General features: G+C 45.8%; 1 protein-coding gene across 5 annotated transcripts in view; it reads left to right on the forward strand.

Moving 5' to 3' along the window:
* The window catches only part of RPS6KA1 (ribosomal protein S6 kinase A1), a 261,494-nt gene that overhangs the window by 224,288 nt on the left and 10,441 nt on the right, over positions 1-26,765 (forward strand). For 4 of the 5 annotated variants that reach the window (XM_082246058.1, XM_082246059.1, XM_082246060.1 and 1 more), the window contains 8 exons: positions 6,359-6,429; positions 12,709-12,988; positions 13,746-13,848; positions 15,544-15,668; positions 15,832-15,954; positions 16,155-16,244; positions 16,351-16,509; positions 16,617-16,778. In XM_082246058.1, the coding sequence (XP_082102184.1) occupies positions 6,359-6,429; positions 12,709-12,988; positions 13,746-13,848; positions 15,544-15,668; positions 15,832-15,954; positions 16,155-16,244; positions 16,351-16,509; positions 16,617-16,778 (1,113 nt within the window). The remainder of the gene's footprint in view (positions 1-6,358; positions 6,430-12,708; positions 12,989-13,745; positions 13,849-15,543; positions 15,669-15,831; positions 15,955-16,154; positions 16,245-16,350; positions 16,510-16,616; positions 16,779-26,765) is intronic. The other variant, XM_082246061.1, reaches the window with a different exon arrangement.

Genomic DNA, 26,765 nt, shown 5'->3' on the forward strand with positions numbered 1-26,765 from the left:
TCAGGGTGAACCTGCTCTCAACTGTGAAAAGCACTGGGCCCCAGTGGTTGACCTGCCAATTCTGGTGTTCAATGGCAAATACCAATCAAGCTCCACGGTGCCAGGCAGTGAGCACAGGGCCCATTAGAGGACATTGGGCCCTCGCCCTCAGGCCACCCTCATGAAGTTTTCTGATTGTTTAGTCAGAGACATTTACACCAGTGGCCTGCTGGAGGTCATTTTGTAGGGCTCTGGCAGTGCTCATCCTGTTCCTCCTTGCACAAAGGAGCAGACACCAGTCCAGCTGATGGGTTAAGGACCTTCTACGGCCCTGTCCAGCTCTCCTAGAATAACTGCCTGTCTCCTGGAATCTCCTCCATGCCCTTGAGACCGTGCTGGGAGATGCAGCAAACCTTCTGGCAATGGCACATATTGATGGGCCATCCTGGAGGAGTTGGCCTACCTGTGCAACCTTCTATAGGCTCCAGGTATCTCCTCATGCTACCAGTAGTGACAAATACTTTAGCAAAATGCAAAACTAGTGGAAAAATAATCTTGATACATATGGTTTTTGGTAAGCACAGAGGGTTCTTTTTGATTTTAGTTAACGGGGGGAAAAAAAGTGTGTAGAAATGGGCCCTGAGATTTTTAAGAACGTTTTTAAAAAGCAAAAGTGAATTTTTATACCACACCACTACCTTCTCCTGGTTGCTGTTTATAAATTTGGAAGTCCTAAAATGCATTTTTCTCTAGCGCTCATTGACAGACGTAGTCCTCGGTGATACAGCACCTTCGGGTTATGTTGCCTCCACAGGAGCAGGACTAGACAGGAAATTAAAAAGCTCTGGCCACACCCTAGGGGCAGTCCCAGAGGGTATATCCTCTCTCTCTCTGCCTCAGCAAATCAGTTATTTTCTGTCTAGTTAGGAGTAAGGACCTAGATACCTTGCTGGGATCTTAGGTCCTGGCAAGATTTTTTTCTTAAAAGATTTTTTAGACAGCTTTTTTCTCCAGTGTTCCTGTGAGATCTTCAAGCAAGAAAGCTGAACTGGGCGACGGGCTGGATGTTGAGATCCGGTGGTCACCCCAGTTCAGCCTACGAGCGCGTGCAGGCCATAGCTCCGCGCTGGGTCGGCCGCGACAAAGTCCCATTAAAGGACTGACCCCGCGAGTTAAACGTCTCGCTGAAACGCCAAAGACCATGAGTCACGGCGTCCATATCGGTCGACAGCCCTCCCGCCCCGGTGGAGAGGAGTACTGTCAGGAGTTGGTGCCCGCCTGGTTCCGGTATGGTGAGTAGTATGTTCCCCCTTTTCCCCTGACGGGTCTTGTGGTGAACGCGGGCCCCTCTCTGTATGGTAAGATAGAGTCCCTCTCTATCCTATAAATGACACAGATCCTCCTACTTTGAGTGTGATTTTATGTGCAAAAAGCCAGGAGGCTTGGTTTGGGAGCTAACAATCTAATTGTATACATGTTAAAAAGATTGTAATCAGTGGCATTCTGGGAATCTTACGGTGATAAATATAAGCTACCTACCAGTCAGAAGCCACGGATATGTAGACTGCCTTCCTAATCAGATCTCCAGCTATTAGCAGGCCTCCCGAATGGCCATGCGGTCCGCCAGGGCCGGTACCGCCAACCACGCCAAATCCCCATGCAAGAGAGTGTTGTGTGCCCTGCAGCACACCGCTATTCAGTACAGGCCGCCGTAATTTTTTTTGCTGGATCGCACGAGCCGCCATTTTGGCGTAGCCTCGTGTCTCCAGCATGGGGGCGGCCATGTTTGAGGTGATCCAAACACCTCGTGGAGCTAGGGGAGGCGCCGGAAGGCGTGCAGAGGGGCGGAGCCGCCTCCTTTCTTCCTGGGCAGCCAGCCAAAAGACTTCCTGTTTGTCAAGACAGCGCTGTAACCTGTTGCAGTTAAACTCTGAGCATCAAGTGGTGAGCCTGGGGGTCTATCTCTCTCTCTCTTGATCGATAGGGATCCCTAGCAGGTAACACTAAGGGGCTTTTTGTGGCGCTGGGGGTCTGAAAAAAAAAAAAAAAAAAAGTTTTTTATTTTTGAATTATATTATCCAGGAAGTGACTGGAATTATCATGGACCCTGCCACACATATTCCCCCACCTGTTTCCCTCGAGGGGGCCACGGGACCCGCCGGTGCACAGAGTGTAGAGTCATTTACAGCAATTTTGGAGTCTATGGTGGCTCGGGTGGAGGCAGCCTGTCAGGGACGAGGGTCAAGGAAGCGACCCCCGCCTACCCCTATACTATCTGACACCTCTGACTCAGATTCAGAGATGGTCACTGCAGTTGCAGGTCCCTCTGCAAGGGCTGTTGTCTCAGGTAAAGCCCCCTCAGACAGTGAGGAGGACGTTTCTTCTCCCGCTATAATTCAGGAAGAAGCATTGGTGGACGCACTAGTTGTGGCAGTGCAGGAAACCTTAAAACTTGAGGCTTTACCGGCAGAGGCAACTGAAACAGAGATTCCTTTTGGTACTAACAAGCCCATCAAAACGGTGAAGGTTTTTCCTGTACCCAAGTGTTTCGGTAATAAGATTAAAGGAAAATGGGAGCATTCTAAACGTACCTTTACTATTTCCAAGCGTATTGCTAGACGCTATCCGTTTGAGGAATCCATCATTAAGAAATGGACGGTACCACCAGTGGTGGATCCACCTATTTCCAGGCTGAATAAAGCCACGGTTATCCCAGTGGAGGACACTTCGTCCTTTAAGGATCCGGTGGATCGAAAGATGGAAGCAGAGTCCCGCACCATCTTCTCTCTGATAGGGTCAGCATTTAGACCAGTAATTGTTATTGGTCTAGTTTCCCAGACACTTACGGAATGGGCGAGAATGGTACGCCAAGACCTTAGGGGAAAAGATATTCCCCAGGAGACATCTGATTTGATGGAACAGATTATACAAGGGCTACAGTTTATCTGTGACGCAGCCTTGGACACTACTCCCCTATTAGGGCATGCATCTATGTCAGCGGTCATCCTCAGACGTGTGCTGTGGTTAAAATGCTGGTCAGCTGACCTAGGTTCCAAAAAGACCTTGACAAATCTCCCTTTTCAGGGGAATTGTCTATTTGGGGCCAACCTAGATGAAATCATTAAGGATGCCACTGGGGGCAAGAGCACTTTTTTGCCACAGGCTGCTAAAGCTAAGGGACCTCGCAACAAGCGAGGACCTTTCTTTACCGCCCATAAAGGGCGCCCGGCTGGTACAAGCGGGAAAGGCAAGACTCCTCCAGGAGGGTTCAAGAAGGGCTGGTCGGACAAGCAGAGGACCAACCCAGCCAAACCCGAAGCAAAGGAGTACACAGCCTGAAGGTGCGCCCCCACCCGGTTTCAGGGTGGGGGGACGTTTTCACCGGTATTCAGGACATTAGATCGAGCATCAACCACTACTACCGGTGCGATTCTTCCCTTCCAACATTTAAGTACTACAGGAAGCGGTAGTTACCGTTCCCTGAATAGATCTTTTCCTTTACCTTTTCCTAAGATTAGTCCCTATACCTCACAGGAATCGGATCTGGTTGACCAGATAGGCCAAGTAGCCTCTAGTCGGGTGACTTCGGTCCCTGAGGTTCAACCAGAAAAGATCACCCTTCCTGATAACAATCAGGTATCTGATAAATGTGTGGGAACAGAAAACGACCAGACTTTCTCGGATGGTCGGGGCCAGATACCTCTAGGGACGCCTGGTTCAGATTCTATCAGCGCCAGTGGTCCTAGAAATTCTAGGCTGGCCTCCTCAAGCCGGCCTGGCCGACTTGGACATGCTAGTCGCAGACGTTCCGTGGGAACTTCGTCTCAGGGAGTGTCTGTGGTCTCAAGGACCAATTTACCATCATGCTTTACAGTCGCTGGTTTTAATGGCCTGGCCATTGAGACCCAAGTACTGAAGGACAGAGGTTTGTCTACTTCAGTCATTCCTACCCTTATTAAAGCAAGGAAAGCGACTTCCAGCAAGGTCTATTATCACACATGGAAGACTTATATTGCGTGGTGCGAATCTTTAGGATTTCCTCCACGTACCTATTCGGTGACTCGAATATTGGCCTTTTTGCAACAAGGGGTTGAGCAGAAGCTAGCCTTGAGCACCATCAAGGGTCAAGTTTCAGCATTAGCAATCTTCTTTCAGAAGCCTTTAGCTACCAAGTCCTTGGTGCGGAATTTCATCCAGGGGGTGCGGCACCTGGCTCCACCAGTCCGCGCGCCCTTACCGCCCTGGGATCTTAATTTGGTTTTGTCGGTTCTACAGAAACCTCCCTTTGAAAACATCAGGGAGATTCCCTTGCTTACTTTATCCCAGAAGGTGGCCTTCTTGGTGGCTATCACTTCTGCACGCAGGGTGTCAGAACTGGCTGCATTATCATGCCAGTCTCCATACCTAGTGATTCATAGGGATAAGGTAGTACTTCATCCTAAGCCATCTTTTCTTCCTAAGGTGGTTTCAGATTTTCATCTGAATGAAGATATTGTACTACCTTCCTTGTGTCCTCAGCCCAAGCATCATCGGGAACATGCGTTGCATTCCTTAGATGTGGTTCGGGCAATCAGGGTATACCTGAAAGCTACGGAATCATTCCGTAAGACGGATTCACTTTTGTGATCACGGATGGCCCCAGAAAGGGTTTGCCTGCATCTGCCGCGACCATTGCCAAATGGATTAGACAAACGGTGGTACAGGCTTATTCTATTAAGGGTCAGAGTCCTCCGTTCCCTGTTAGGGCGCACTCCACTCGAGCGCTCAGTACTTCCTGGGCCTTTCGCCATCAGGCGTCAGTGGTCCAGGTATGTAAGGCGGCCACCTGGTCGTCGGTACATACCTTTACAAAGTTCTATAAAATTGATGTGACGGCATCGGCGGATGCCTCATTTGGCCGCAAGGTTTTGCAGGCCGCAATTTGAGGAGACCGGTGGTCTACCTCGAGGGTTTTTTCTGTTTGAAAAAAAAAAAAAAAAAAATTTTTCTCTTTTTTGTTGAGTCTCATCATTAAGGATGAGCATTGTAAACTTCTAGTTGGCACCGGCTGGGCCTTCTAGATTGGGATTTGATTTTCATTTTCCCACCCCTCATTTGTGATACTGCTCTGGGACGTCCCGAAGGTGCTGTATCACCGAGGACTACGTCTGTCAATGAGCGCTAGAGAAAAATGGATTTTTGTAAAATCTTACCGTAAAATCCTTTTCTCTTAGCTCATTGACAGACGTAGTGCCCGCCCCTCTGTTTTTTGAGTTGGGTTGGGTTAAAATCTCTAAAGATTGCTTTTTCACATAACTGATTTGCTGAGGCAGAGAGAGAGAGGATATACCCTCTGGGACTGCCCCTAGGGTGTGGCCAGAGCTTTTTAATTTCCTCTCTAGTCCTGCTCCTGTGGAGGCAACATAACCCGAAGGTGCTGTATCACCGAGGACTACGTCTGTCAATGAGCTAAGAGAAAAGGATTTTACGGTAAGATTTTACAAAAATCCATTTATTTTACCGTGGCACAATATACATTGAAAGTGTCAGAATCGTGGTGGAATGCACTTTAATGCCTTTTTCAGGTATTTTTTTTTATATGTACCCCAAATACTGAAAGAATACACTTTATAAAAATAGGCTTAGGTAAAGGATAACGTCATTACTGTACAGTATTAGAATTTTTCTGAGTGATATTTAGAAAGAACAATGTCTTTATAAGCACTAATTCACAGGTAAGATTTGGCATGTAAAGTATGATACAAAATACTGCTTTTTCCTGATCATTCATTACATAGCCAATACATAGTTACTTGCTTAGTTGCTTAAAAATTGTGCTGCGTGCTATACCTTCCAGTATTTAATTTGATATATTATTTTTATATATTCCAAATTTAACTGAAATTATACTGTTCAAATAAAATTATACAGTAGAGGTTTTTATGCTTTTGTATTTACGAATTCACACATTGTATTTACATAGCAGGCATACAATTCAAATATTGTCAATCACAGCCCGTAAGCCAATGAGGAGAGAGGAGGTGGGGCCAATCCATGGCTCTGTGTGAATGGACACACAGAGCAGCTATTTGGGAGCCCCCATTGCAGGCTGCTTGTCTGGGGGCACTTTGCAGGAGGGAGGGGCCAGGAGCTCCGGTGGGGAACAAGAAAAGAGGAGGATCAGGGCTGCTCTGTGCAAACCAGCTGCACAGAGCAGGTTAAGTATAACATGTTTTATTATTTAAAAAAAAAATGCCTTTATTATCACTTTAACTTAGGCTTATGTTTAATCAAATACACCCAGCATGAATGTAACCAGAAAAGAAAATGTGTGTTTACACTGGAGAGCATTACAGTTTCAGCCATTAACACTTGTGATTTTTTTTTTTTTTTCCCCCAGTTTGAAATGCTTACAGGGTCCTTACCATTCCAGGGGAAAGATCGAAAAGAAACAATGACACTAATCTTAAAGTAAGTTCAAGATCTAGGTGATCTCATTGCCTTAGAGCATGGTTACATGTTTGAATTATGTTCTTTTAAAATTGATTGGCTCCATGTAAAATCAGGCAATGGACACACACACACCTCTTTGTACTTGGGCGGGAAGGTTAGAAAACCTTTCATGTGTATGAACTTTTGTTGCAGCTTTCTAAAAGTAAGATTTTTGTACTTGGCATAAAAATGTTTTCCTTGGAGTCCATTTAAGGACGGTGGATTGCAGAATAGTCTGACATGCCACCGTATACAGGCGGTTTGGACACTGACAAAAAAAAGTTGCGGAAGGAACTCAGAGGAGTGAACAAGGGTTGTCTAGTTAAAACATTAAATCAGACAAAGACCAGAAATAAATCTGCACAGCTTTGGAGAAAGTTGTGAAGGTTATAGCAGCAAGATGAAAAACAAAAATGACAGGAAAAATAGATAAGTGAGAAGATGTAGGTGGGGAGAACAATGGTCTTTTTTTTTTTTATAAGAGTTAATCTACTCTGATGTTGTAGCACAAATTTGAGTCACTGCCAAAATGGGATGAGCAATAATGCCAGACAACTCTAACTGATATCTTAGGGTTCTACAGAAAATCAGTGGAAGCAGACTTGCGATAATGCGATCCACAGGTACTATAGAAGCAGGAGCCTACGCAAGACAGTGCTTTTTCCAGGCTGAGAGGGCAGAAAAAAGAATGCATAGTGTGTGTACCTCAAAATTCACCCAGAACATGTCAGCGCTCCGTTCCTTCAGCTGTAACTATACGTTAGTGAAAAGCCATTATGGTTTTAATCACCATGAGAATCTGAATAGACTGGTTTAAAGAGGGATTGTGCCACAGTGCTAGAATAGGAAAAAAAATCTCCAACCTCTAACACAGTACATAAAAGTTTCAATAGTGCTAAGATACAGCACTGGGTTCGATACTTCTGACTATCATTTCCACGTCCCTTGCACGAACCCACTTTACTAGAACTCTGTAAGTACTATATGAGAGACTTCTGGCTTTCCCTTGCCGCTGATGCTTATTATTGGCCACTCAGACTTCATTCCAGGTTTTACTGATAAAGCCTTTTAGCTGCAGTCAGACCAGAATCTGATTAGAGCTTCTGCCTTTCTTGATCTCTTGAGATGGGTCCATCCTTTAGTCCTGTATGGATCACTCAACGCCTTTTGTTCTGGGTAGGTGGAAGATTTTGCAACTGTTTCATTTCCTCCAGACCCTTCCAGACCATACCGGTTTCCTCAAACAACCTACTTTATTTGTAGACAGTTGTCTGGGAGATGAGCCCTTACGGAAATCTCTCTCCTCCTCATACGGTATTTTACTTGCAGTTAAATACCAGCATAATCCTCAGCACTGCCTGTTGTGCTGGCGATGCCATTCCCATGCTGGCACATTACTCATCTTCTGGGGCTGTCCAAAGCGCTGCCATTTTTGGCAACCGGTCCTGCAGATCGTTCACAAACTTTCGGACAATTCTCTTTTTGGTCACCCAGCTAGCTGCAGTACTTCTTAATTTAACTCCTATGTCCAGTAAAAGATACTGTAAGTCCTTGTTGAAGCCTCATCTGAATGCCGCCAGGGCATGCATCCCCAGCATGTGGGAACCACAATCCCCACGGTGTCAGTGGTTTGCCAGAGTGAGCAATATTCAACAGATTAAACACCTGACCTCTGCCCTCAGGCACAAGACGGAGGAACACAACACACGTTGGGTATATTGGAATTTGTTTGAATTTCTGCTAAAGATTCAAGGATAAGAGCACCACATTCCAAAGTTAAATAAACATTTTTTGAAAATGCACAAAAGGGATTTTAAGGTGCTAAGAAAAATATTTCAAAATATTTATAAAATCGTATAAATTTTATTCTATATATTCCAAGAATAAAATCAAACATTTTTTGTAAAAACCATCAACCAAAATATCATGCGGTCATAATGTATGTATGTACAGTGGTTTCTGCTCAACATGTTTCACCAGAAATATGGCTTCTTCAGGAGACTTGTGAAGCGCTGTACAGAATATCACCTGGATATGAACATGATTCCATAAACAAAGAAGATGTTAACACCTAGCAGACTGCATTTTAGGAGTATCAGTGTGTCATAAAAGAAGTATACCCTTTAATGGAGCCATCTCAAATGGACCGTTTGACGAGGCTCTTTAGGAATAATAGATTTTTTTGAAAATCCCCAGCTGCACAATCCACCAATAGCAAGCTAGTTCTAAACAACCAAAAACAGAATAGTTGACAATAGCCTGCGTCAATAAAGAAAACTCAATAAGGTGACTAAAAACATTTAATGCAGAGTTCCACCCAAATGTGGAACTTCTGCTCATCTGCTTCCAGGCCTGGCCCTACCATGGGAACCAGGCGGCACTTAGAGAGGGGCGGCCCCCAGCCGCCTCTTCTCTTCTTCGGCTATTGCTCAAGTAAAAAAAAAAAAAAAAAAAAAAAAAAGGTCAGCGGCCGGCCTGACATGCACACTGCGTATGCGCCGCCACCGCTTGGGAAAGCCGAAAGCCCGTAAACGTTCGGCTATTTCCAGAAATAGCCGAACATGTGCGGGCTTTCCCGAGCGGCGGCGGTGCATGCGAGGTGACGTGTTGGCGCCGGGCGGCGCCATTTTTAAATCCTAAGGCACATTTAGGAACAGGTAAGTGAGACTGCTCTACAGCCACACTACCTGCCATTATGCGGGGCTGCAGGCATACTACAGAAGATGCAGTGCTGCGGGCATGGTACATCATTCTCCTCTACCATGCCCGCAGCCCCTCATTCTCCTCTACCATGCCCGCAGCCCCTCATTCTCCTCTACCATGCCCGCAGCCCCTCATTCTCCTCTACCATGCCCGCAGCCCCGCATTCTCCTCTACCATGCCCGCAGCCCCGCATTCTCGTGCGCCATGCCCGCAGCCCCGCATTCTCGTGCGCCATGCCCGCAGCCCCGCATTCTCGTGCGCCATGCCCGCAGCCCTGCATTCTCGTGCGCCATGCCCGCAGCCCTGCATTCTCGTGCGCCATGCCCGCAGCCCTGCATTCTCGTGCGCCATGCCCGCAGCCCTGCATTCTCGTGCGCCATGCCCGCAGCCCTGCATTCTCGTGCGCCATGCCCGCAGCCCTGCATTCTCGTGCGCCATGCCCGCAGCCCTGCATTCTCGTGCGCCATGCCCGCAGCCCTGCATTCTCGTGCGCCATGCCCGCAGCCCTGCATTCTCGTGCGCCATGCCCGCAGCCCTGCATTCTCGTGCGCCATGCCCGCAGCCCTGCATTCTCGTGCGCCATGCCCGCAGCCCTGCATTCTCGTGCGCCATGCCCGCAGCCCTGCATTCTCGTGCGCCATGCCCGCAGCCCTGCATTCTCGTGCGCCATGCCCGCAGCCCTGCATTCTCGTGCGCCATGCCCGCAGCCCTGCATTCTCGTGCGCCATGCCCGCAGCCCTGCATTCTCGTGCGCCATGCCCGCAGCCCTGCATTCTCGTGCGCCATGCCCGCAGCCCTGCATTCTCCTGTACCCTGCCCGCGGCCCTACATTCTCCTGTACCATGCCCGCGGCCCCGCATTTTTCTGGGCCATGCCCGCAGCCCTGCATTCTCCTGTGAAGGCAAAACAGCTCGACCTCCAGGCATCCAACAAGGCAAATGTTGTGCATTTTCAAAAAAAATGACTCTTAAATTGAGAACTCTTGTATGGAAATCTGACTTTTTGATCCGTCGACCCTGCCATTGCTCCCCACCTTCCCTTTTCTTTTTTCTTCTCCCCATTTCTCCCTTTTCCTAGACACCCAGGGGGAGATTTACTAGAACTGGAGCAACAGAGTCTGGTGCAGCTGTGCATAGTAGCCAATTGGCCTCTAACTTGAGCTTTTTCAATTAAGCTTTGACAATAAAACCTAGATGCTTATTTGTTACTATGCACAGCTAAGCCAGATTTTGAATGCACCAGTTTTAGATCTCCTCCCACAGTGTGTCAACTTTTCTCTCTAAAATCCAGTAAAAATGCTACAAGATATGCTCTGACTGTTTGGTGCGACTGCCTTGAGGCTCTGCGCATGGTTGCTCTACACCATATAAGCAGTCATTCCACTGCTCTGTATATGGGGACAATGCTGTGCTGCAGCAGCTGCAATGCTTGACACAGCACTCAAGCCTGGAAATCACCATTGGCAGAACTGAATGTCCACAGAGGAATTACCATGTGCCTACTTTCAAATTGAACCATCCTGGATTGGCACACTAGAGACAGTGCCATCACTCTGAACCCGGAGAGCTCTGCAGCTAACATTGTATACAGGGCCGTCCTTAATGAGGGGCAAAATGGTCAGCTGCCCAGGGCCCTGTCACTGGTTTGTGGCCCAAAGCAGCCGCCCCATAAGCCCACGCTGCTCACAAATCGGGAGCCCCATCAGTGCTGCAAATCCACTGGTCCAGTGACAGTCCATCCACTGTGCACTCAGGGACAGCCGGCATCGGCGCGCTGTTGCAAAATTCTCAAGCAAGGAGGAGCAGGCAGGGCTGTTAGCTCCACTGAAGCTCTGACCCCGTCCCTTGCAATTCATGCTGCCTGACTGTACATCGGAGGCCTCTGGGTAGGACCGCGTAGTGGAGCTGATGTCCGAGTGCTAGTGGCAGCAGCACAGGTGTCAGCCCGGCAGCCCACGGATGGTGATCAGAGCTAAGCTGGCTAGGACCAGGTGGGTCTTTATCCTCCCCTGGCTTTCCATATTATGTAGTGAGTTTCAAAACCCTGACCTGGCTGTGGCTGTGTTTATTAGAGAGCACACAGCATGTGCTGATATCTTCCACACACAGACAGTTCTGTTTCACTGCTTAAATTGCTTATTTTATTTTTTCTGCTTTGTCCGCTATCAAACCTCCTATAGACAGCTTACTAACCCATATGTCACAAGTCAAATTGCATATTTTTCATGGTAATGTGTTCTAAAGTGAAGATGAAAACCTTACAGCCTGTAAATAAAGTAGACTAGTGTTTGCCAACATATAAGATCCAGTCTCTTGAGACATTGTACAGGGTGGTCATCCACTTGCTTGCACACACGTTCGATTTTTTTTTTTGCTGAAGTATGCAGGGAAGTGGCCTATTCACCTCATAGCTTACACAGACTACAGCATTCCTGGGTGTCATCAGAGGTCAAGTGTCGGAGCATAGAAGATGCGTGTGAATGCAGCTCTTTGAGTTGGCAGGACCAGGAACACTAGAAGCAACTTCTGTGTGCTCTCTCAGTATCTATAGCCATGGCTGTATCTAGGAATAAAGCACTCTTACTAGGCTGTGGAAGAGTGGTAAGCCAGTCTTGGGCAGTATTGCCTAGGCATGTTCTTTGAGAGTGCAACTGTCTTACTGAAGCATCTTCTTTGAGAGTGTAACAGTTCTACTAGGGCAGCTAGTTTTGGAGCCTGCCAGTCATGCCAAGGCAACTTCTTTGGGAACTAGGTGCATGTAGGAGTACAGAAGTCTTGCTAGGCTTTTTCTGTGGGAGAAGGAGTCTTTCTGGTGTAGCTTCCTTGGGAGCAGAAAAGTCTTACCAGGGCAGCTTCTTTGCAGGAGGTGGCAGTCTCTTGTAACTGGGTACTATTCCTCCCACTGACCACCAACGATGGGACACTATTCCTCCCACTGACCACCACCGACGAGGCACTATTCCTCCCACTGACCACCAATGATGGGGCACTATTCCTCCCACTGACCACCAACGACGGGGTACTATTCCTCCCACTGACCACCTACGATGGGGCACAATTCCTCCCACAGACCACCTACAATGGGGCACTATTCCTCCCACTGATTTCCAACAATGTCATTTTTTTTTTTACTCCCACTGGCCACAGTCCTGCCCCTCTAAAGTTTGAAGGGCAGTACTGGCCACAGTCCTGCCCCTCTAAAGTTTGAAGGGCAGTAAACTGGCCCTTTGTTTTGAAAGTTTAGAGACCCCCGGGATAGCGCATTGAGTTGTAGATAGTGTGCTATATCCTCCCAGTCCTAGAACCATACAAGGAAAGTTGTTGGACTGTATAGGCAGCCAAATTTATTTATCAACCCATCTCAGAAAACCATTGTCTGTATTAATCCAAAGCAACCAGTCAGATCTAATCTGCACTGAAAAATTACATTTAAAGAATGAAAGCTTAAATCTGGTTTCTGTAAGGCAGTGAGCACAGATTCTAGTTAAGACATATTGTCAAATGAATTAAAATGGGGTTTCACTTCACAGACCTGTACATTCTGTCTCTGTTCTAGAGCCAAATTGGGAATGCCCCAGTTCCTAAGCAGTGAAGCACAGGGCTTGTTACGTGCACTCTTCAAAAGAAACCCTGTTAATAGGCTTGGTGAGTTTTTTTTTTTTTTTTTAAATGTGTTGCCTTGTAGAACAGCAGGGTTTCTATCTGCTTATTTTGTTTCTGTGCCATACTTTCTCATTGATTGCCAACATATTGCATGTTTCTGTTTTCAAGGATCCGGCGTAGAAGGAGCAGAAGAGATAAAACGTCACCCATTTTTCTCTACGATAGACTGGAATGTAAGTTTCATATTCAGTAAAGGCTCCGTTTCCCTACACTGTACATTTTGTGTGTTTTTTGAAAGGGGAATGATTGGCCATGGCAGAACGTACTCGGATACATTTAATTCTTATCCGTTTCACTGATAACAAATATTCTGCCTTTGGGCTGGCTTATACATGTTTTTATTAAAATCATATATTTCATCCATTGCTTTCCCTTGTGCAAGATGGCTTGGTGTTTGCTACACTCAGAGAAGTTGTTTTCCATTAATATACAAGGAAAAGCATCTAGATGGATACAGCAATGAAGAGCTGAACTGTGTTCATAAACAAAGAGAATTAAAAAAAAAAAAAGTAATCAAAAAAACTAGTACATTTTATATTACACAGGATCATACAGTAATCAATAGATCAAGATCATATACTAGTATATAGATGTGGCTATCTAAAACCATTTGACTGTCTAAAAAATAATGATCTCATTTTATAGAATACGTGTTAATGCATGTTGTACGATTTAGAATTTGTAATTTATAGTGTACACTAGAACTGTGCCATCTAGTGGCCAAGTTATTTTAGAAAGTCAAAAATATTTTTTGAATGGTGTTGATACACAATAAAGTAAAAAAGGGGTTGGCTTGTCCTTGTTTTCTGCGGTAAGAATTTATAAAAAATTGAGAAACTATAAATGGGTCCCTCTAGCATGATTAGAATTAGGAGCAACTTTTATTTAATAAAGTCTACTACATGTTTCTGTATATGTTTATTCCAACAGAAATTGTACCGCAGAGAGATTAGTCCTCCTTTCAAACCTGCTGTCACTCAGCCAGATGATACCTATTACTTTGACACAGAGTTTACTTCGCGCACTCCAAAAGGTCAGTATCTTTTATTGGTAAAAAATTGGTGTCCTATTATGAACAATGAGCAACATCAGACTAGCAACATAAGCAAGAAAACAATTTGGATTTCATGGCACAAAAAAACTAACTTTAAAGTGATTACTGCAGTATATATTAACCTTGCTAGTATTGAAACACATTGCACACATCCAGGGTACTGAAGTCCCCCCCCCCCCACCTTCCCCACACCAAAGTTGTGTGCTAATATAAATGCTAATTGCCATGTCTTTTTTAACTGACTTATTTGAACCTCAGTGAAAGAATAGGTATTATGTTTTAGCAATATACATAATCTGGAATGTGTTATAGAACAAATTTTTTTTCTTCAAACCATAAAACAAAAACAAAAAAATCTAACTTAAAAGATGCCTATAGACATTGGTGCATAGCAGCAGCATTCAGTGAAACCAACTGGATTGAGTGAATGTTGTATTACCCCTGTGGACACCTTTATGTGTATCTATGTCTTTGTTCAATTATCGATTTAAGACATCTATTGATATATTTATTGCTATATAATATGTGAAAGAAAATTGACAGATTTGATATGAAAACAAAATTAAAACTTATTTTATGTATATTATAAATATATTTTCTTATATTATACATTTACTAAACCTGAAGCAGGCAAAATCTGGTGCAGCTGTGCATGGTATCCAATAAGCTTCTAACTTCAGCTTGTCCAATTAAGCTTTGATATTAAGAACTTGCTCACAATGACTGTGGCTTTGAAAACGTGTAACTTCATCTAAAAAGCGCACGATTTCAAAGCCACATGTCACTGCGACTTGGAAAACATCCGCGCGGTTTTATGCACAGATATCAATGCAAGTCGTACCCAAAATTGCCAAAAATAGTGCAGGAGCTACTTTTTCAAATCGATGCAGCAATGCAAAGTCGGCGTCGCTCCGATTTGAACAGTGCAATAGGGTGCGACTTGTCATGCAATTTGACCTGTCAAATCGCATGATAAGTCGCTCAGATGTGAACAAGGGCTTAAATATGAAAGCTGGTTGGCAACCATACACAGCTGCACCAGATTTTGCACTCTTCATTTTTAATAGATCAACCCCACAGTGTTCGTTTCCTTAATCCAGAAATGTTGTTCTTTATTATTGACCTTGCTCTCCTGTCAGTCATACTCACGTTTCCTGCTTGTATTAGCATGAAGACTAATCCTGTAGTAGAAGCAGTAGATTGCCCATGTTTACTTCAGAGCAATTGCAATCCCCATTAGGAACCTCCTGACATCCACTCAGAATGGAGGCATAATTTCCTTCTCAATTACCAGACTCCAGTCCTCACTGATTTCTTAAATGCTGCTGAAGGGAATTTATCCATCCAGCAGTGATATTTTGTTATAGGTGGAACTCTGTGGAGTTACTATCTTGCATGTTCTGGATACCCTATACTCCAATGCTATTCCTGTCTATCTGGGAGTTATGCATGTTCCTAAACACCTTTGTGTGTTCCAGCTGCTCCTGCTACATTTTCCATAGTACTACTTAAACATATACACATACTATGTTTTCATAGCTGAAATAAATTAAACCAAAGTAACCGGTAACAAATATAACTTGATGGCAAAGTGGCCTAATCGGGTGTCATCCAAAATGGACTATTGTAGCCTCAAGATGTCACTTCAGACAAGTTGTCTCTTGTGTTTAACAGATTCTCCTGGAATACCCCCCAGTGCAGGAGCTCATCAGCTCTTTCGTGGATTTAGCTTTGTGGCTCCTCCTTCCGGTGGAGAAGACAGACCATCCTCTACCTCTCCTTCACTATCTGTACCAAAGGTGACTCTTTTTCATACACAGTAATTCACTGTACCAGGTCTTCACTTTTATAGCACTGTTATGTGTGTTGCCTTGTACGTATATGTAATGCATTGTCCTGTTAAAATATCAGCTGTTGTTTCTGTACTTGTCTTATCTTTATTTTATTCCCTTCTCCACAAAGATGCTTAATAAGAACATTGCATTTACTGACGTGTACACGCTGCGAGAATCTATTGGTGTGGGTTCATACTCTGTGTGTAAGCGTTGTGTTCACAAGGGAACCAATATGGAATATGCTGTGAAGGTATGGAAAAATATGTAGATGGTGCTGTATTGATATGATTCTTGCACTAAAGTCCACCTTTTATTTTATTTTTGATAGATTTGGGAAGGGTCAGAGCCTGTTTGGGGTTTTTATTGCGATCTATGTCCCTATAGGAAGTGAGATCTCTAATCTCTCCTTCATATATGTTTATTCCTCTATTTATGGTCTCCTTGTTGCAGATAATTGACAAGTCCAAGAGGGATCCAGCGGAAGAAATAGAGATTCTTCGTCGATACGGTCAGCATCCAAACATTATCACGCTAAAGGATGTAAGTGCCATGCTTGACTATAATGTAATAAAGTATCGGTTTGTTTTACACCAGCTGGGACCATTGTTTATTTCATAATCTGGTACTTGTATACAATCTCTAACAGGTATATGAAGAAGGTAATTCTGTCTACCTCGTGACCGACCTTATGAGAGGTGGGGAACTGTTAGACCGGATTTTACGTCAGAAATTTTTCTCTGAGAGAGAGGCCTGTGCGGTTCTCCTTACAATGTGCAAGACTGTGGAATATCTGCACTCACAAGGCGTAAGTCCTACACACAGTCCACAAACCCATGTCTTTCTTTGAAGTTGGTAAATGTACACTAAGTCCTCTTGTTAGATCACAGTGCGATATTGTTTTCTATATTACAGGTTGTTCACAGAGATCTAAAGCCGAGTAATATTCTATATGTTGACGAGTCTGGAAATCCAGAGTCCATACGAATTTGCGATTTTGGGTTTGCAAAACAGCTGCGGGCAGAAAATGGATTACTAATGACTCCTTGTTACACAGCCAACTTTGTGGCTCCAGAGGTACATAGATAGAATTTCTGGATTGGTATTTATTTTAGGTGGTTAAAGAAAAATACTGAAAATTTTAAAATGTATCCTATGTTTGTAAACTTTTAAAGATGAAGCCAGTTCTAAAGAAGTTTGTGTTACTAAAGTAAATTTTTTTTTAAGTTAAAATACCAAACATGTTATACTCGCCTGCTCTGTGCAATGTTATTGCACAGAGCGGCCCCAATACTCCTCTTCTTGGGTCCCCCACTGGCAAGCTTGGCTCCTCCTGCTATGGAGACACACAGTGTCTGCTCGCTCCCAAGCTGTGTCACCGCCCCCACTTCCTCTTTACTACATTTTATTCACAACCAATGGCTCCTGCTGCTGCCCAAGTGCCTGTATAAAGAGGAAAAGAGGGGAGAAGACATGCAGTTGTGCACAGTGCCAGATCTCCTCTCTTCCCCTTCACACAGAGAAAGGGGGGAGGATAGAGAGCGATAAATTTTTTTTTTTTTTCTTTTCCCCCGAACGCAAATAATGTAATAAGGTAAAAATAAATTTTTAGCTTTAGTAGCACTTTAAAGAGGAACTTTGCCTGGGAATGGGACATTTTAAAGTCAGCAGCTACAAGTACTGGAGGTTGTGGGGACCTAGGCAAGGAACAAGGAAGTTGGGGTGGGTACCACTGGAAAAAAGTACTCATTCCCTAAAAAAAAAAAAAATACAAAATGTGCCATCTCTTTACAGGCTAGGGGAGAAGAAATGAAATGCAGTCATATTCCAGATAGCATGAAGGCAACTGTCTGTGCCATGCCTCTTCACTACATCATGCACACTGACCGTTTAGTGTTCCTACCACAAAATAGTGGAACATCTATTGCATTGTTGGAGCAGATTTTTTTCTAATTCAGGCCTTTTCGGTTTTCACATGCTAAGGAGGAGTAGCCATAGTCAAGTGCCACTTTTATTTCCCCTTACATGTCTTAATGTTTAGCAGGCATGGAGACTTTTCAACATTTTCTAAAATATATTTTTGGTATGGCCAGTTTAAAAGCCGAAAAATACTTTGCTAAGATATTCTTAACGGCATTTGCTGTCTTTAAAGTGTTGCTAAAACTATGCAAAAGACATACCTCCTGAGGCAGTCTGTGTGAACAAGTATGGCAGCTTGCAAACTCAACAAAATCCATGGGCAGTTTCAACTGAAAAAGAGAGAAACCCAATGTAGTTTATTCCAGACTGATGGGTTATGACATTTTCTGGGTTTTTCTTAAAAGTGAAAACTTTTAGGAGCAAAGTCTTCAGACTCTTTAAAAGTATCTCTTTACTGGACAAAGATGAAACTGAAGCTTACTTGGAGCATGGAAAGGCTGAGTGTCTAACTAGGTAGGGACTAGTTTAACACACAGAGGGAAAAGCAGGGTAACAAACCAAAGTACAAACATTTAATATTAAAATAGAAGGTAACACAATATTCTAATATCTGAAATAATGTTTTTTCCACTTTGGCGAGTAAGAAACCACCTTATCATAAAAATGATACACTTAATTTTTAGAATAAATCAGAAGCAGAGTCGAAAGATTATTTTTTTAAATTAATATACAGTTTATAAATAATACAAAGCAAGAATGATCCCCATAATGTGATACAACATGAAAACAAGTAAAATAAGGGTTTATTGACTTAACATGTGTAATAGTAGTGAATGCCTGGATGTCAATACAAAGGCCAGTACATCAGCTGGATGAAACTTAGAGACTGTAAAAGCCTCAAATCTCTTTAAGACACTGGATCTCTCTAGCCATGCTCTTCACTTCCTCTTGCACCTTCACCTTCTGTGTTGCAACATTGAATGCTCAGAATAACATCTGTATGGAAGGAGTGATTGTGAGTTAGTCTGGCATTGCCTAATGAGAACAGGAAATAAATTGTTGCTCTAACCATCAGTTTATCTAAACTGAGAAAAAAGCGCTTTTTTTTTTTCTAGCTGTTTGTTTAACTTTTGCATGGAGCTAATGTGCACGCTTTTTTTTTTTTTTTTTTTATTAGAGCACTCCTTTGTTTACAGAGTCACTGAATGCATCAAAACAAAAAAAAATTCTTTAGCTGGCTGATATAACCAAGACTGAAATTATTTGTTTTTATTTGCTTCAGTAATGAAAGGTTTAGGCCCGTTTCACACAGGCGGATCTGAACGGTCCTCCAATGCATTCCTATGGGGCATCGGATGTCAGCGGAGATATGTCCGCTGACATCCGACCCGATCCAATCCGTCAAATCTGGACCGATGGAAACCCTAGTCCGTTCCCATCCGATTTCCCCCCCATAGAGATGCATGGGGAACTGACACCTGTGTCTCCGCACACAGCGCGGAGACACAGCTGTCATCCTTCTGCTCAGCGGGGGATTGGCGGATCGAGCCCACGCTGAGAAAAGCGGAGTCCGTTTGACGGACTACAAGTGTGAAAGAGCCTTTAGGCCCCTTTCACACAGGACTGTCCGTTTTTTTTTGGCGGATCTGAAGGGTCCCCCCATGCATCTCTATGGGGCATCGGATGTCAGCGGAGACATGTCCGCTGACACCCGATCCAATCCGTCAAATCTGGGCGGATGGAAACCCTATTTTCCATCCGTCCAACTGATCGGATCAGATAGGATCGGATGAGAACGGACCGACGGTCCGTTCCCATCCGATTCCCCTATAGATATGTATGGGGCTCTGACAGCTGTGTCTCCGCACACAGTGTGGAGAACAGCTGTCATTCTCCTGCTCAGCGGGGGATCGGCGGATCGATCCCCCGCTGAGAAAAACTGAGTCCGTTTGACGGACACACTGTGTGAAAGAGCCCTTCTACACAGAATGTTACGGTGCAATAGGTATTAAATATTTGCATTCTTTGTATGACATTATGCATTAAACATTTAAACTTTTTTTTTTCTTTTTTTACATTCCTTTGCCAAAACCAAAACCGCTGTCAGATTTTTTTTTTGTTTTGTTTTCTGCGTCCCCACTGGGGAGATTCACTCTTTTTTGTGGACTTTCTTAGCTGGGCAGAAAGTGATAGGAAATTCAATATTGTAGCATCCCCAATCAAGATGAATGGAAATCTTTCAATAGTGACATTTAATCTGGTGACAACTGTCTAAGAGCATATTTCCTTTTTTTTTTTTTAGGAACATTTCCTTTCACTTTGTTTTGTTAACAAGACAGGAAATGAGAAAAATCTCCTCAATGGGACACTGAGAGGAAAAAAATAAACTGACAGATTCTAAAGCTATCAGATCAACATTTGGCTAGATCAGCAAATGCTGAGATGTTAGGAGGGGGCTTGGGTAATCATCAAGAAGTTCTATTGAAGTTAGCTTGGAGACCCAAAGTTATTAACTCCTGGCACAATGGAAGTTCTCAGACAGAAAAAGGGTATTGCGGCAGTTAAGATTTATACAGGATCCAGCTTCCTGCACAAGATAGTACATGCTTAATCACTGGTCAGTTAGGTCAACAAAGCTGTAGGGCTAAAAACATTTTTTAGCTAAACCTAAAGGCAGAATGTGTTCTAGCTTAATGCATTTCTATGCATTAAGGTAAAAAAAAAACTTCCACGGTTTGTCCCCCCAAACACTTATCTGACACAGCTCTCAAATCACTGTTCCCGCTGCCAACCCCGTTTTTGCATTCTTTCTGCATTTAGTAGCATGGCTAAGAGCAGCGGGAGTAAGTGGCTCCTGCTGCTCTCCGCCATGAGTCATTGGCTCACACAGCCAAGTGTAAGTGGACGCACACAGCCAACTCAGGATTAAGCCAGCATGAGTGCCCGCATAGCAAGGGGCTTGTTATGGGGGCACTTGGAGAAGGGGAGGAGCTTAGAGCACCACATGGGGACCGCAGAAGCGGAGGTTTGGGAGCCTCCTGTGCTATTGCACACAGCAGGTAAGTATAATATGTTTGTCATTTTAATTTAAAAAAATAATGGTATTAAAAAAGAAAAACCATTAACACCACACCAACACACATTGTACAGTATGATTTACATGTATACAACTTTTGCAATACAAATTTTACTTATCCTCAAACGCATTCAAAGTGTAGGAAAATTGTTAGTCTGGATGTACACATTTGGAATTCTGTGGTGCTTTAACACACAAGTGGCAAAGCACATTGCATCGTGAAAGTCTATTCATTTTGAATGAGCTGCCAACACTCCATAATGCAGGTAAAAACTTGCATTATCTTTTTTTTTTTTTTTCTTCTTCACAGTGCACCACAGCACTGCAGTGCAAGTACACTGCTCACTACTGTATTAGAGCTTGCTTACACTGGAATCATCCTTTGCCTGTGGGGGATTGCTTTTCAAGGTAAAGTTTAATAGGCAGTAAGGAGGTGTTATATTGCCTCCTTGTCACCTATTATAACCACTAAAAACCTGCACCAACAACACTGCACCTGCAAAGTATCACAGCCATGACAGGTGCACCCTCCAGAAGAGTGGGAACCAGGACCTGTTTTTTTTGCAGCTTAAGGGGGAGCAGCAAACACACAGCTCAACCACATGTTTTGTTTACCCACACAAGTGAAAGGGTGCCATTCATGGCAAAGTGACAGTGCCTGTTAAAAGCCCCCATCCCGAACGCACTGATACTTACCTCTCCAGCAGTCCCTCCCCACTAGGACTGAGTACTGTCATATGACAGTGGAGTGACGTTCCCTCTAGGCTTTGACATTATTCAACTGGTATTATTGCAGGGGCTGTGATGGAAGGAGCAATGGGGGGTTACTGAAATTATGAATGGGTCAGAGGGGCCTTTTCAGACATATTCCTTTTTCCCTGAATAGGCAAAGTGACATTATCTCTAAAATATGTGGTAATGTTTGTGCATCAATGTGCATTGTGCTAAGGCAACTCATTCCATTTGAACAGAGTACCAGCAAACCACAATGCACAAACCACAATCTTCTTTTCTCTTACGTCCTCCGACAGTCGCCGCCCACTCATACAGTCTTCACCAATGGAGTATTGACTTCCTCTCCTTAGGAGTAGCTAGGCAAAAGACTTGTTAAAACAAAAGCATTTACATAGACACACCCATGGGGGCTGTCCCACTGGTCCAATACCCCCCCTGCAATAGCCATCCCAACTCAGTTTGTCTTCTGCCTAGTTCAGGAGTAGTCAGGCTTCCCTGTGCTGGGGCCACAGTCTCAGCCTTCTTCTAATTTTTGGTTTTTATTTTCTGAAAATGTAATTTTTTCTTTGCATTACTAGCTGTTTTTTTTGTCAGCTTTTAGTTAGTCGGATCTTCGGATGAAGATGGCGTTTGCGGAGCTGGGAATCGGACTGGTCGTCCTGGTTATCCAGGACAGAGGATCAGATGGAATCCCAGCCCGCCATCGAGCATTTCGCAGGCTATGTGTTCGCCCTGGCCTCACAAACGACCCATCCCTGTCCTCAGGGATGCAGCCTTGTGAGGTGGTTACCTCACCGGACACATGCACGGTTCGTCCGTGCACTCCTGGTGTCCTGCGTTTTTGGCTGGCGGCACTCCCCTGCCATCTGAGGGTGGGCGGTTTTCCGTTTGATATGAGGCACCCCACGCCATCGGGTTTAGGTAAGTATACTCTGTCTGGGGTCGGCAGTCCTCTGTGTCTGTGGTGTCCCCTATGTCTGTGCGTTTTGGGCTCCCTGATCCCAGTCCCTGCGGGGGGATTTTCTCTCACAGCCAGCGCTGTGTGGGGTTTGGGAGATTCCTCTCCTGTGTCACTAAGGTGCTAGGAGTTAGACTCGTGTGGCGACCGCTGCGGGGTTAAAACCGCCGGTCCGCATTTTTAGGTGTGGGCAGCATGTCTGGCTTCACTGTGGGCGCTTATACAGCATTGTGTGTAGTGTATTTTGGCGCCTTGCGACGCCATCTTGTGTGTGGCAACGATCGTTCCGAGCACATGTCGGCGGCCATTTTGCCGAAGCCTCCCATGCTTTGCATAGGCATCCATGTTTCCTTAGCCTGCAGCCTCTGTTCAGTCTCTGCGGTGACATCACTTCCTTCCTTTACTCAGGAGCGACCGAAAGAGCTGGTAACACACTTGTGGGGCTCTGTCCTGCTGTCTTTTCTTTTCCTCCATTGTGCAATCTTCCTGGCTTCAGTTTGTCCCTGCGGGGGGTCTGTGTTCCACAGTCATTGTAGCGGTGTGCTGCGCACTTCGCGGCGCACTTAAAGGGCCAGTACCTTGAAAAAAAAAAAAATTTTTGCAATGGAATCCCAGGACATCAAAAATTCCCTCCAGCCTTGGTAGGGGTTTAAGTTCTTCTGAATCCTCTACTCTGACTAATTTGGCTGCTGTTGTGGCAACTTTGGTGTCCAAAATGGATGTGCTAATGTCTGAACGTGCTGCTAGAAAAAGGCCTAGGATTTCTTTTTCTTCTGATTCTGAATGTGACATGGTTGCTGTAGGTAGTGTGCCCCTTTCAGGGTCTCGCTCTTCTCAGGACCCGCTAGAGTCTGAGGGGGAGGTGGAGGTTACAGGGGTGGATGATTCCCCCCCTGGGACGCCGGAGGAACGCGCAGCTATGGACGCGCTGATTTCTGCCATTAAAGAAACACTACATTTAGAGGATGAGCCCAATCCTTCGGGCATTGTGTCATCTTTTGGTACACACAGAACCCGCAAGATGGCTCAGGTTTTTCCCTGCCCCGCTGAGTTTCATCACACTGTGAATGAACAATGGCGCAATTTGAAACACCTTCACGGTGCCTAAAAGGTTTCAACTTCTCAATCCTTTTGCGTCTACTATGGTTGCACGCTGGTGTGTGGCTCCTCAAGTGGATCAAACTGTAGCCAGATTGAACAAGGCTACTCTGGTTCCTACCGAAGATTCTCCAGTATTTAGGGATCCTACGGATAGGAGGCTGGAATCACTTGCCCGCCACACCTATGTGTTGGCGGGTTCCATGCTCAAGCCTATTTTCGCCTCTGTCATGGCAGCACAGGCTGTGGCAGACTGGACCAAGGTGCTCAGACGCACACTCGTAGCTGATTCTGCCCCCCCTCCCCCACTACCGTGGAGATGGTGAACCAGATTTATCAAGGGGTCATGTATTTGTGCGATGCGGCCTTAAATGAGGCCCCTGTCCAGTGTTGCGGTGCTTAACCGTCGGCTGATATGGTTGAAGAGCTGGTCGGCTGACCAGAAATCTAGAAAGGCGGTGGCTGACATTCCCTATGCGGGGTCTCGCCTTTTTGGCTTTTTGGAGAATCCCTGGTTAAATTGGTTAAGGGTATCACTGGGGGCAAGAGCACTCTGCTGCCCCAGAATCCTAAGGGCAAGTTTTTCCGCGGCAAGCAGAGTCCCGCCTCTAAACCTAATCAGGGGTCCTTTCGTGCCTTCAAGTCACAGTACAAGGGCAAACCCTCCAAGGGCCAGGGTGGCCAGAGAAAGCCCTGGGCCGGCAAAAAAAAATGCGGCCAAGCTGGTGCGGCGGCTCAGTCCGCCTCTGCCTGAAGGGGCGCCCTCACCCATTTCAGGGGTGGGAGGACTTTTGCGCGGTTTCCTCCAACCTTGGCTGCTCAGAGTTCAGGACAGGTGGGTTCAGGAAATCGTTCGATCAGGGTACAAGATCGAATTTCTTTCACGGCCGGCAGACAGATTCTTTCCCTCAAATCTTCATTTGACCCCAGGGCGGTTACAAGACCTGCTGTAAGCGGTGCAGGATCTCCTCGCTCAGGGGGTAATCGTCCCGGTGCCTCATCGGGACAGGTTTCGGGGGTTTTACTCTAATCTGTTCACTGTGCCCAGAAAGGAGGGCAAAGTGCGTCCGATTCTGGACTTGAAAGCTCTGAACCGCTTTGTACACGTTCGAAAGTTCCGCATGGAATCGCTCCGCTCAGTGGTGGCCTCTCTGAGGGAGAATTCCTGGCCTCTTATCGACCTGAAGGATGCGTACATTCACATCCCCATATTCGAGGGTCATCAGAGGTACCTCCGATTCGCTATCGCGGAGGAACACTATCAATTCGTGGCGTTACCTTTCGGTCTCGCTTCGGCTCCAAGGGTCTTTACCAAAGTGTTGGCGCCTGTTCTGAGACTGTTGCGGGCACAGGGCATTGCCGTCTTGGGTTATCTGGACGATCTCCTGTTAAGATCGAGTGCCAGTCTGGGCCTGCTGCACCATCTGTCCACTACGGTCCAGACGCTCCAGGAGTTCGGTTGGACGATCAACGTTCAGAAGCCAACCTTGTCTCCTTCGGTTCGTCTCCCGTATTTGGGAATGGTTCTGGACTCTGCTCAAGCAAAGGTGTTCTTGCTGGAGGACAAGCTCCGGACCCTACAGTCCGAGGTCAGGTCCCTTAGGGACAACTAATCCTCGTCACTCAGGACCTGTATGCGGTCCCTGGGGTTGATGGTATCGGCCTTCGAGGCGATACCATTTGCACAGTTTCACACGTGGTCTCTCCAAGCGGAGATCCTGGCCAGATGGGACAGACTACCTCAGTCCTTGGACGTGAGAGTGTCTTTGAGCCGCCAAACCAGAATGGTTTTCTTGTGGTGGCTTCAGTCCCCGGCTGTGTTGGAAGGGAAATCCTTCCGGCCGTTACTATGGACGGTGATTACCACGGATGCCAGCCTGTCAGGCTGGGGTGGCGTCCTGGGCAACCTATCTGCCCAGGGCACTTGGTCGGAGGAGGAATCCTCCCTTCCGATAAACATATTGGAATTGAGAGCGATCAGGCTGTGCCTGCTCCATTGGTCGGATCGTCTTCAGGGCCGTCCTGTACGGGTGCAGACGGACAATGCCACTGCGGTGGCATACATCAACCACCAAGGGGGCACCAGAAGTGCCCGGACGACCCAGGAAGTGACCAGTATTCTGTCTTGGGCCGAGACTCATGTCCCGGCGATATCGGCAGTTCACATTCCGGGTGTGGAGAATTGGCAGGCAGATTATCTGAGCTGCCAGACCCTGGACCAGGGGGAACGGTCCCTTCACCCGGAGGTATTTCAGATGCTGTGTGCGAAGTGGGGATCCCCGGATGTGGATCTGTTCACGTCTCGGCTAAACCACAAGGTGGAAAGGTTCATGGCAAGAACGCACGATCCTTTGGCAGATGCCTCGGATGCGCTGGTGGTCTGATCTATGCCTTTACTCTGATTCAGTTGTTGTCCAGGTTCCTTCGCAGGTTGGCCTCGGAACAAACACTGGTGATTGTGGTGGCGCCGGACTGGCCACGCCGGTCCTGGTATGCGGACATCGTTCACCTGGCCGTCGAGCCTCCATGGCGGCTGCCAATGCGGGAAGATCTGCTGTCTCAGGGTCCGATCTTCCATCCTATTTTACAGTCGCTGGCTTTAACGGCATGGCTGTTGAAAGCCAGATCCTGAGAGACAGGGGTCTCTCCTCAGAGGTCATTCCTACTTTAATCAAGGCTAGAAAAGCCTTGTCTGGTAAGATTTATTATCGAACCTGGAAAGCTTATTTTGCCTGGTGTGAGTCCAGGGGTTTCTCTCCTCGTTCATACTCGGCGGCGAGAGTGTTGGCTTTCCTCCAATCTGGTGTGAACCAGCGCCTTGCATTGGCTACGATTAAGGGCCAGGTTTCTGCACTGGCTGTTCTTTTTCAGCGCCCTGTGGCGTCTAATTCTTTGATTCGCACCTTCATTCAAGGTGTGAGTCACTTGGTCCCTTCAAGAAGGCAGCCTCTGCCTCCATGGGACTTGACCTTGGTTCTGTCCATATTACAACGTTCCCCGTTTGAGAACATCAGGGAAATTTCATTACCTCTATCTAAAAAGGTTGCCTTTCTGGTAGCGATCACTTCTGCTCGCAGAGTGTCGGAGTTGGCAGCGTTGTCTTGCCGCTCCCCTTACCTGGTGGTTCATAGGGATAAGGTGGTCTTGCGACCTAACCCGTCCTTTCTTCCAAAGGTGGTTTCGGATTTTCACCTCAATGAGGACATTCTTACCTTCGCTCTGTGCGAATCCTAAGCATCCTAAAGAGATTGCGTTGCATTCTTTGGATGTTGTCAGG

This window comes from Pelophylax lessonae, assembly GCF_965119305.1.
Source record: "Pelophylax lessonae genome assembly, chromosome: 2".
In the NCBI taxonomy this organism is placed as follows: domain Eukaryota; kingdom Metazoa; phylum Chordata; class Amphibia; order Anura; family Ranidae; genus Pelophylax; species Pelophylax lessonae.